This window comes from Pteronotus mesoamericanus, unplaced genomic scaffold (genome assembly GCF_021234165.1).
Source record: "Pteronotus mesoamericanus isolate MK-2021 breed Mesoamerican mustached bat unplaced genomic scaffold, CSHL_Meso_final contig_90, whole genome shotgun sequence".
NCBI lineage: Eukaryota > Metazoa > Chordata > Mammalia > Chiroptera > Mormoopidae > Pteronotus > Pteronotus mesoamericanus.
The window spans coordinates 11,558,354-11,570,480 of NW_026555277.1; the positions used below are offsets into that span (position 1 = coordinate 11,558,354).

The 12,127-nt window shown below is 36.3% G+C and overlaps 1 protein-coding gene across 1 annotated transcript in view; it reads left to right on the plus strand.

Annotated features, from left to right (window-relative positions):
* ABCA12 (ATP binding cassette subfamily A member 12) overlaps positions 1 to 7,043 on the plus strand; it is a 165,389-nt gene extending 158,346 nt beyond the window's left edge. Inside the window, exons 49-53 of the mRNA XM_054586173.1 lie at positions 285 to 388; positions 1,590 to 1,682; positions 2,771 to 2,876; positions 5,526 to 5,663; positions 6,942 to 7,043. Of these exons, the coding sequence (XP_054442148.1) occupies positions 285 to 388; positions 1,590 to 1,682; positions 2,771 to 2,876; positions 5,526 to 5,663; positions 6,942 to 7,043 (543 nt within the window). The remainder of the gene's footprint in view (positions 1 to 284; positions 389 to 1,589; positions 1,683 to 2,770; positions 2,877 to 5,525; positions 5,664 to 6,941) is intronic.
* The last annotated feature ends 5,084 nt before the right edge of the window (positions 7,044 to 12,127 follow it).

A 12,127-nucleotide genomic window follows, 5' to 3' on the forward strand; every position in this document is an offset into this window, starting at 1 on the left:
GTAATTGAAGCCAAATTTCTTCCAGAGGAATATAAGAGACAAGTGTAAAGTAACAGGATGTCAACTTCAATGAGACGTTTTTTAAAACAGATTGACGATTTTACATGATTGAGTTGGAGCTCTTTGACAGCAGCAGAAAGGAGTCCATTAAGTATAAAACAAGTTAGTCGCAGGACTTTGCGAAGTGATTTCTGTTCTGGGGAGGTGAGATGTGGTGATTTATGTTAAGAACCTCATCAGAAATTAATTAATTTGATAAATTTTTCTTGTAACTTTCTATTAAGGATGAGCCGAGCTCTGGGATGGATCCTAAGTCAAAACGGCACCTCTGGAAGATCATTTCAGAAGAAGTGCAGAATAAATGTTCCGTCATCCTCACATCTCACAGGTAAGTTGTGTGCGGGAACTGTAAGGTCAGTGGGCACAATCCTAGGATGATAAATGGAAAAAGGCAGTTCCCACGTAATATATATTGATGATGAATGTCCAGAATTAGATGAAAGTGTTTTATGTTTATGGTTTTAGGAGCAAGTCAGGCAGGTTACATTGCGAGAATCCAGCTCCTGAGGTGAGACAGGGCCTAGGCAATCTTTTTATAAACAAATTTCATACGATTTATGACCCTCACAACCCAACTATGACTCCCCATTGCCTAGCACATCAAGCTCAGCCTCTTTCAGCCTGCTGTACAAGGCCTTTTATTATCTAAATTTCTACCCACTTTTGCCTATGATGTTGTCTTCTATCAGTCAGCCTGAGTGCCTTGTGATTCCATACACACTTGTTAACCTTTCCTATCACCATGCCCTGGAAATGGTCTTTTCACAAAGTCTCTCCAAGTTCTAATCTTACCAGCCCTTTACGAACCAGCTCATAGACCTCCTTCCATGAAGTAGACCCTTTCAATCAGTTAAATAAAAAAGCTACTGAAATATTTTATCGGTGTTTTTCTCATTAGGTTGACCTTGTATGCAGTTTAGCATTTTATACTCATTATCATATCAAGGAAAAAGCATTAGACTTGTTTATAATAAAGAGGCTTGTTTCTATCCTAACCTTGTCCTAGAACACTATATCACTATATGTTCTGGAGCCAATCATTTATTTAATTTTCATGAACTTTTGTATGAAGTAGACAGGGTGATACTGAAGACTCCTCTCGTTATCATAGTCTATGAAATTAGAAATTATATAATCACATGCAGGTCACCTAATCATAAATACAAAATCAACTGAGTACAGGTTACAAATCATAATGAAAAAAACTCAGTATTATTTTGGGAGCATTTCTTGGGAAATGTAGGTCTTGAGTCAATGCTTAAAGGAGCTTGAAAGAAAAATATGCTTCATACAGAAGGCATTCCAAACAAGAGAGATGGCCTCAAGCTTCAGAAGGAGCCATAATAAACCCTATGTGAAGACATTTAATTTATATTAAAAAATGTTTTTAGTTCTTTAAGGGAAAAGACATATTAAGGAACTACAAGAGTATTTCTAAAGTACCATAGCAAAATAGTTAAGCTTATGTTCATGAACTGAAACCCAACTTTCTATGCCCAGAATTCTGATATGATTGTACTGTCTTTCAGCATGGAAGAATGTGAAGCTCTCTGTACCAGGCTGGCCATTATGGTGAATGGAAGGTTCCAATGTATTGGATCTTTGCAGCATATTAAGAGCAGGTGAAGAACAAATGTGCTGTTTAACATACGGTGTAGGGTAATCTATCCAATGCACTCTACTCACCTTTAAGAATCACCTCAGCAGCCGACCCTGCAATGAGTAGTAAAACTGGAATGAAGATAATAACTGAATCGTCTTAAAGTTAAATTATCTTAGTGAGAGTTGGATGTATTTTTAGTTAATAACCCCCAAACCTACAAGCCTAAAAGTTTTAAAATATTAATCCACAACCAAAATATCCTCAAGAAGCAGTTTCATGAGTTTACTCAATAACAAATTAGACCTTGACAGGTACATGAAGGCATAGATTTTTATTTAGCATGTTCATTGGCCATTTGCACAGGCTTTTAGTAGGCTCTTTAACATTTTTATCACATTCAATACCTTTTAATCAAGAATGCATTGGGGAAATGTGCACAAATATCATATGAACAAACTAGAATTAAATTTATATTTGCCAGACTGCATATGAATTTTTATATCCATGTTAATCTCCAAACTTCATGATGTTATACGTTTATCTGTACAACTGGCTTTCTTCTACAATAGTATTGACTAAGATGAGAAAAAAGGATGGACATAGCCTTATAATGTTGTTCTCAAAAAGCCTGCTGTGACTTGTTTACAAACTCTAGTCATGGTCCTAACAGTTAGCTAGTATATTTATTTTTTAATCTATGTTTAAACCCAATGATGTCAATCATTATCATTGACACCAATCTCCAATGAGTTGCCTGTCAATACTTTGTTTACTTTAATTTATAAAGTGTTTAATCCCAGAATTGACATCAACTGTCAATTCATGGATGTCAAGGAAGGCCAAGAGTTTATATTTTCTTTCTAATGCAGCTTTTGTCCAAACAGTCTGACTTTATAGAGTGGTTGACATAAATTTTTAAAAATTGTAGCAATGCACTCTTTCCAGTTTGCAGCATGCCCTGAACTTTTATGACAAAATAACAGTCTTTATATAAGACAAGGGCTGTAATGGTTAGCTTGGGTCCTGTTTCATTATCCAGAATCCCAGGGGAGCTATTTCAGCAAAATGTAACTTACACAGTGTTTTGCACTTTTTCTTTCTTTCTAGGTTTGGGCGAGGATTTACTGTCAAGGTTCATGTGAAGAACACCAAAGTTAGCATGGAAGCCGTGACAGCGTTCATGCAACTGCACTTTCCAAAGACATACTTAAAAGTAAGAGGTTATCTTGACTTTTTATATTGACTGGTTTTGATAGTCTCATATCATAGTGGATGTTTGCCATTTGCAATGTGACCATAGCTTTATTATTAATCTTAATACATTTGTTAGTTAAAGGTGCATGAGATACTCTGAAGCACACTTAGGATAAACAAATAGGAACTTCAGATTATTCTGTTCTTCAAATAAAATATTCACGTATCTTCAAATATGATTACAAAAGCTGTATTTTTGTAACTACTGAAAGTAATGCTGTCTTTGACAAAACTTTATTTACTTCTTCCTCACAAAGGCTTTATGGCCATACTGTATTAGTATTCGAGTTGTATGACAAAGTACATTTCTTTTTAGGGAAAAAATTAGAGTTCCAGAATGTCACAGCCAGAAGAGATTATCTCCTTTTCTCCCCTCATCTGAAAGATAAGCCCTTAAAGGTTTGAGCAGAACTGATTGAAAGTGAAGTTCTTAAAACCCACACTAGTTGAGACATTGTTCAATTAATTTCATCTTATATATACGTTTCCACAGGATGGACACATATAAATATATGGCTATGTATCACACACAGGATAAACTTAAGATAAAATAAATGGACTTGACAAAAATGTTATTGTTATATAACATCTTTGATGCACAAATAATTTGTGCAAGATGATTATAACAAATTACTGTTTTAAAAGGAAATAATCTATGGAATGGTGAAAAGAAATTGGAAGTCTTGGGTTGAGGTGAGGCTCCCCCTGCATGATTTCCAGCAAGACATTTAAAACAAATGAGACCTGTTTTTCTCATTTGTAAAATAACAAGAATGACATCTACGTTGCAAGACTGGTGTGAGAGATAAATGATAAAATGTCCACAAAGATCCTTCTTTAAGGCACCACAGTGATGTGAAATGATGAGAGAAAGTAAAATAGAGTGCACTTTTTAAAAACAATTATTTTATCTCTGCCAAATATTTTTGCCTCAACCTCCCAAGCTTTGTTTAACTTCTTCAGGAAATAATAGCTTTTACTATTATTATCAAAGCCCATTTTCTATCACCTAAATTAAAATAAAATTAAAAACTTAAAGGATACTTTCCTTGCACAGATTGCATTCGTCAGACTGATTTTTCTTGCGGTGAATTTCTGGGTTGAAGGCCTGCCTATTCATGAGCGATATGATTACATTTGCCCTTGCCTGCTCCTCATGGGACCAGGGCTACACAAGACAAATGCAGTGATGATAAAAGACTCATTTCTCCTAAACAGACCATTCTTCACAAGTGTGCGGCTGTTTCTAGATATCTAGAAGGGAAAGAACAATAAAAACAATTGGGGATTAAAAATAAGTAAGAGCCTGACTGCAGTGACAGGTGCGATGTGAAAATAGGTCCACAAGAGGGGCTATGCGTGAACGAAAGTGTGAGAGGAAGGGTTTCCAGCAATGGATGTCGTAAGTACCCGGCTGAAATACAGTCTTGATTTAACCCAGATAGCTTGAAGGGGTAGATTCTGGAGCAAGAAAACATCCAGACTAAACTAGTGTTTCAAAAAGATGGTCCTAGTTGCTTTGTGACAGTAATGTATTTTGCCACGTATAATGAGCTCCTGTGTATAATATGCACCGACATTTTTTGCCCTTTCATTTTAATTTTTAATTCAATTATTTATTTATTTATATTTAGAAACAAAACCGATTTTCATATTCCAAGGTATTATTTTGCATATGGATATCGTTATTGCTTTCTAAAGTTACAGTGTTAAGGCATAAGCATAAATAAAAGAATTAAAAACATTGATATGGAATTAGTACTATCCATGTATAATGTGCATCCTTATCTTTCCCTCAAAAATTTGAGCAAAAAAGTGTATATTATACACAGCAAAATACGATATATAAGTGTATGTGGTTTCTAGGCCTCTGAGGAGGCTGCCACAGTAATTCGGATGTGGAGTGATGAGTCTCAGATTAAGATATTGATTGCACAAATAGAGAGAAAAGGTTAAATGTGAGAGTTGTTTCAGAGGAAAAATATACTGGATATGATGACTGATCAAATATGCAAAAAAATAATGTGTTAAAGACACTCCAAGGACATAAGAACACATTACTAATTAGATGCATGGCCTAACATAAAGAAATTGAAGAGAATTTTAGGGTGAGTTGTGAAAAAAATATAGTGTTATTCGAATGGGGTTTTTCCTAACAGTACTGTTGAAATCTAGCCTCTTTAGCCAATATGAATTGAGCAGCTAATCCTTGGCCTTTTGGAAGAATTCTAACATTTAAAAAATGAAATTTCTAAAAGCAATCCCTGAAAAAGTTTTTGTGAGCTGAGAGCGTAATTTGACATCTGAAATACCATCCCACAGTTTTGTTTTGTTTTTTTTTTTAACAGGAAAGACTATAATGACTTTATGAATGTAGAATGCTTTGGAATTTTCATTACCTTTTTAATTTGTTTTCTCTTTGACATTCGTAAAACTTTTCCTCTCATCTTTGCAAGCTGTTAGTTTCAAAACATACCAATTATTTACACTGTAGTGTCATTTTCAGGGGAATGAATTTCAGTGTTTTTCTTGGCTCTTGCTCAGATATGACTAGTCAAGTCTGTATTACCTGACATTGCAAAACACACTTTTCCTTTGGCTTCCGCAGGATCAGCACCTCAGCATGCTAGAGTATCATGTACCAGTCACGGCAGGAGGGGTAGCGAACATTTTCGATCTGCTGGAAACCAACAAGGCTGCTTTAAATATCACAAACTTCTTAGTGAGCCAGACTACTCTGGAAGAGGTAAGCTGGAGACCAGGGTCCATGTGCACAATATTACATTAGTTATTCCACATTCTGTGTGTCTTTTCAATGACATTCCATCTTTTTTTAGTAGAAGTAAAATCTAATCTTACACCTGAAAAATTTAGCTTCATTTATTTCTAACCACATTTTGGAATGTTAGGGGAAAAAAATATTAAAAGCACTATTTTTGAGAGAAAAGATTTTTTTTCCTTTCTACAAGATATCTATATCCAGCAAGTTTTCTGTATGTGTAAAGCAATGAACTATTACTTTCATCTGTAAAACAAAACACTTTTCTTATTTTCTCTTTGATAGGTTTCTTATATAACATTTCTATGGCTTGGCTTCCTAGATTAGAGCACATGAGTATCTGGAGAGAATGCAGTGCCAGAGTTTTAGATCTGCTAGATTCAGGGAACCAAAGTGACAAAGGCAGAATTCTTTTATTTTCCTGATCTCATGTCTTAATTACTTTATATTCAACAACTCAAGGCTTCCTTGGGCATCCTTTATCACTTTTGCACTACATTAACTTTGTTTGGCTCAACCGACCTGATGTATAGAACATTTGATTGCGTCTCACTAAAATGGCCCTCAAAGTGAGGCCTTAGAGGCCTCTGAGTCAGTATATGGTGCTGCACTTTATGGATAATATTCTATGGGGGCTTTAGACAAGTATTTCTTTTCTAATACAGAATACTTAGCTTTTGACCAGCACCATGTCTGGCACAAAATAGACTCTCAATATTTTCTGGATAAGTCAATGACTAATAGATCTAATAATTTTAAGCAAAGAAAACAGAGGTCTGCTTGTTAACTAATTGGCTTACTAAACATAAAGTTAATTTGAGACTTCTATACAAATTTTATTTTAGTTCATTAACTCCTGAAATTAGTGAAATGTCTTTCAACATCACCATACAAGCATTTGATAAGGCCTGGAGTTGGGCTCCTCATTTATACTTGATAGAGATATTGATATAGATCATAAAATAGCTACAACTACTCAATTATAATGTGGGGTTTTTATTATGATTATAAGTATAGTTATAGATATAGGCATTATTTTCAAACTCCATTTAAATTTGAATACCTAAAAGGAGGACCCCTAGTGAGAGTGTGTATATAAGTGTTGGCATAGCCCTATAAAGTCTGAAATTTTTATTTGCTCTCCCAAGTTTGTGCAAGCATGCATACGTATGTGTATGAATTAACCTTATTTCTTCCTTTGATTTACCAAGCACTAATGGCTTTATTTCCCTTGAAAAAAATCAGGTTTTCATCAACTTTGCCAAAGATCAAAAATCCTATGAAACTGCTGATACCAGTAGCCAAGCTTCCACCATAAGCATTGACTCACAGGATGACCGGTTGTAGTCCTAGCACCTCCAGCAAACTGATCTCAGCAAAGCCAATGGCTTCATTTTGAGGAAGAACCACAGAAGACACAACTTCCTTGAAGACACTGCTTCCTTAAAATATCTTAATTTTGAAGTATTATACTGTATAGAAACTTTCAATTATGTAAGACTAGCAAATAACTATAAGCAGAAAGATTTCTTTCTAAGGTCACTGAATGTTGTTGCCACTGAAATGAATTCCTCTATACTCAACACTGTGAGCATGCTAATGTATATGGTGGCGATTCTTATGCCAAGATGAACCACCTGAAGATAAATGTCTTAATTTATTACTTTCAATAAAAAAAAGAGCTTAAAAAGCATGGTTATTAGTGGTTGAAAACTAAGAGTGGAAAAGAAAAGGTAGCTTGGAGTAGGTAAAATCGGGAGAGCAAACAAAATAATTTATTTCCAGAAAATATCAGAATGAACATCATCATGAATACATGCATCTACTGTGATGTGCAAAGTGCTAAGGGCCAGCTTAGCATTGGCAGTAAGCAGTGGGCACAATATCTACAAAGAATATGTCACATCTGTACCTGTAAATACTTGGGGACATACTGAACCAACCCCCCAAAGTGGCTTTCTACAAGAATGCCACAGGAGGGCAGTTTACCCTGGTGGTAAACAGAACCTAGATGTATTTCTGCCACGCCTTGACAATAGGAAGGCACAGGGCAGAGCAAGAAGCTACTTGCTCTTCAGGGAAAAATGGGTATGTCAGCTGGGCAGATACAAATCCTGAAAACTGATGGGGAATCTATGTGCTGCTGGCAGGCAAGGTGATTTTTTTTAAGCTCTTACAAAAAGCTTCATATTCTGTGTCTGTCTGCAGGAAAGATTCCTGTGGAGGAAAGATGAATATGAAGATAATTTTCAGCTAATTGCCCAGCTGACCCAGAATGGTCTTTATGGCTATAAGATTGACTTCATAATAATGCCAAATAATATGGCCCTCAGGAAAGGTGTTTTATGTAACATTTGCCTGTGTGTGTGTGTATGTGTGTATAAGTTTGCCAGTTTTGGCACAAGTGTTTCTGTTTTGAAAATTAATAAACTCGAGGTTCAGAAAAAAAACAATTGATGAAGGTTTTTCATTTGTTAGGGAAGAACCAGGAACCTAAAAAGCAGAGCCACGTGGTCTACAAGGTCCCACGTGATCTGCTCCTGCTTTCCACTCTCATCCCCTTCATCCTTCCCTCCCTCTTTAGCATCTAACCATCCCGGCCTCTTCACAGTTTTCCCAGAGCAGTACCATGCTCCTACCTGTCTCCAGGCCTTTGCTTGTATTGTTCCTCCTGCCTGAAATGCTGGTCCCCAACTCTTTATGCCTAGCTAACAGTCTTCAGAAATGACATTCTTTCTCTGAAAAGCTTTCCTTTCCTGTGTCCTCAGTTTAAATTCAGTCCTCCACCCCATTCTACTACTGTGCTCACTGTACCTCATACTTTTCTATCAGAGCATGCATCCTAATTTGTACTACATTCAGACTAACAATATACTCATATACGTTAACAGAGGGCAACAGAATTTTTCTTGGGATAGAAAATGTCTTTGTTGAGATAATCCATAAATAAACCTTTAGAATAGAAAGTGTAACTATGAGAGGATAAGGGTGTTCAGGAGCCCAATGACAATAAAAGGAAAAAAAAAGAAAGAAAGAAAAAAATGTCAGGCTCCATGAAAGAACAAAGGGACGGGGCTTATTGTTCACTGTGTTTGTTACTGTGGCTGTTGGTTGGTTGCTAGCTTCTGAGCGATGGTAGTAGGGTGGGAAGCACAGGGAAAGGAGAGAAGAGAAGTGGAGGAAGGAGGAACCAGTGAGGTGACGGAAGGCTAAGTAAGTACTGGAGAGAGAAGGAAGTCAAGTGAGGAATTGGACAGGTTGAATGGATTTCTAACCCGTGAATATCCAAATGTGTTCCCACCTTCATGTGTTGTGCACCCGTGCTGTGGACTGTGCTCATTCCCTGTGCTCTTCATTAAAATCAGCCGCGTTTACAGCGGCTTTATGTGAATGAGCATCTAGTGGCAACTGAGGAAGGGATGTGTTAATGTCTCCTTTGAAAGGGGTGCTGAACAACGGCTGCTTCACCACAGAGAAGGGGAAAGCTACCAGATGCACGCAGAATGGAGCTTCTGATCTCAAGGAACATGGGTCTGGGCTTTTCAGCCCATCTTATCTGCCTCTCAGCAGGCAAGGAAGCCGAGGCTGCCTTGGGACAATGGTAATTACACTTGTATTTGAGAATGTATTTAGTATTTCTCTCCCTTACTGGACATGAAGCTCTATGAATACAGAAGGTCTATTTTATCTTCCTCATGTTCCCACTGGTACCTACACACACAATAAATATTTGTGGCACTCAATTAATATTTGTTGGTTAAATGGATGAATAAACAAATGAATAAGAAACAAAAGAGAGGAGAGGCTGGCATGCCGGCATGAAAACCAAGCATTTTTATTCTGGTTAAGTCCCTGAAATGCAGTGAAATTTCTCAGGAGGTAGTTTATTCATGGAAAAGAAACAGGAAAGATGGCGTTTGATTCCATAATACAGAAATTACAGTGATTTGACCTGGATGGAAGGATTTTGGTATCTTTTTTGAAGTCAGAATTCTAGTGCTTTCTTCTTGGTCTTTTTGATTGTAGGATGCATGATATAAGAAGTTCACAGTACATTTTTCATATAAGTAAGGAACATGCATGAAAAACAATTTGAGCCCACATCCCTCCAATGTTCTCTGTGACAGATTGAGGGGGAGGAGGTGGTAATGGAGCAGGCTACCATCTGCACACCCCGTCGGGACCCTGGGAACCTGCTTGCTTCATGAGGGTAAGCTTCTCAACATAAGTGTTTAAATACAATGACAGCAAACCAAAAGAGAATATTTCCTTTGGCATTGTTTGTTGCAAAGCTAATCTTATCACCCCCTTGCTTGTTAACCCAGACTGGTTTGCCATAATATGTGGGATTAAATGCAAACTCCTTCACCGATCCTCAAAGCATTTCATAATCCATCCCCCAATGCTTCCGCCTCTCTTCCTCACATAGTCTATATTCATGTAGTCCCTTCCCAGACAGCCTCTGGTAGCATTAATTGTCCTATTCTCTGTTACAAAAGCATTGTGTGCATGCCTCTGCAGAGGCATTTCCATTATAAATCATCTCTGTATGTGTGTCTCTCTTCCCACCATGCTCTAGGTTCTTTATGAGTGGTGAACTATCTTTCTTCATCATTGCATCTCCCATATTCGGCACAATATCAACATATTGGTACTCAATAAATCTTAAGGACCAAAAAAGCCTATTTCAATCTATGAATATTTTCATAATTTTTGCTTTAACTTTTTCACAATTTTTTTTTTTTTTTTTTTTTTAGTTTTAGAAGGCTAGCTGGGAAAATTTAAAGTAACTGCTGGAGAAATTAATTAAATTAAAATGTTGATTGCATAAAGCATACTTCATTAAAATGTCCAACATCAGACATGATATTATTTTATTAACAGCATTGCCTAATAAGTCATTTGCCCTAGTATATTAAAATAAAAATATCATTCAAAATCAAATACTTTCACCCAGATAAAGCTATGTTTAATCATTCCCATTACACTAGTAAAAAAGAACACTAAGGTAAAATACATAGTGAAAATAACATCAGCTCCCACTCGCTGACAACTAGTTATGTGTGAAACACTGAGTCAAGTGTGCCATACTTTTTATATTCTTACTTAATTCTCACAACATACTTTCAATTTATGAGCCTTTTTTTTTTTAATTAACAAGGACACAGAAGGTTGGAAAAGGTCTTTATCTTGCCAGAATCATACAACAAAAAGTAAATTTGACTCCATGGACTCCCACTACCCCCCAAAACAGACTTGAATACATTGACTTAGATACATGAATTCACTAATAATGTTGACAAGAGCTGCATGAGCTGTGTTTACATCGTGTTGACCTGATAAGGGGACCACTGGCCCTGGTGGCTCTGATTACTGCCCCATTGCCTACTGTAGCCCCGATCTCCATGCAAATGAGGAGGCTCTGTCCCTGGCCACCCTCTTCCACAAGAAGCCCTGGACTTCCACCCACACCTCTGATATTTCTCACGGAGAATCACCACCATGCCATCTAGACTTATATTTACTAATCATTTAACATTTATTTTAACTCAAAAGAGTTTGCATAATACTGGGATTTTGTTGGTATTGTTTTCAATATAAGACATAATTTCTTGATTTTCTTTCTTTCCTCGTTTTGTATCTATTCCCATTTTTATGTTTTATTATTCAATTCTCATGTGAATGAAAACTCCTAGTGTAAGGGAGTCAGCACTATGAAATGATCTACATACTAAACGAGTTATATCCAAAGTGGCTCTTTTAATTCCTCATAACAGATTTTCAGTTCTTGGTGCATGGAGTCCATTGAGAAGTTTCTAGTAAAAGAGAAAAGCCTCTACTTAAACTGCCACTCTTGGCAACTCAGTAGAGTCGTGGGCCAAAATCCTTCCCAAAGAGGAAAGCTCCACTAACAAGTCTGGAGAAAATATTTAGTACTACCAGAGATTTCCTTTCCTTTTTTAAAGCAATTCAGTTACTAAATAAAGATATTTATTTGTTACATATTATTGGACTAAAAATCATAAGAGGTACTGAAACTTTTTATCTGATTCTTTGCTGAAATGTACACTAAGAAGCACACACTAAGCTAGGAAATTTTCTTTATACACTAACCTTTCTTAAGAATGTATCTTGCTTCTTCATAGGTAGAGCTTTAAAAGTACTTTCCCATTTACAGAGGTTTTCCTCAATCTTTTCTTGATAACAAAATTAAAGGATAGAACATCTTATTAAATAATTTATCTTTATTAAAGAGAGAGCTTATAACCTTTCTTGACCAGTGCCCCATCTAGCATTTAAGATCTCTCCATGAATAGGGAGACATGATCTATATGTGTAACATGCATTACAGAAAATTAGCAAGTTTGCTTTTGTTTTTCATTAAATATTCTTTTGCAAATTTGACTAAGGAGAGAGAACAGGCTGTCATA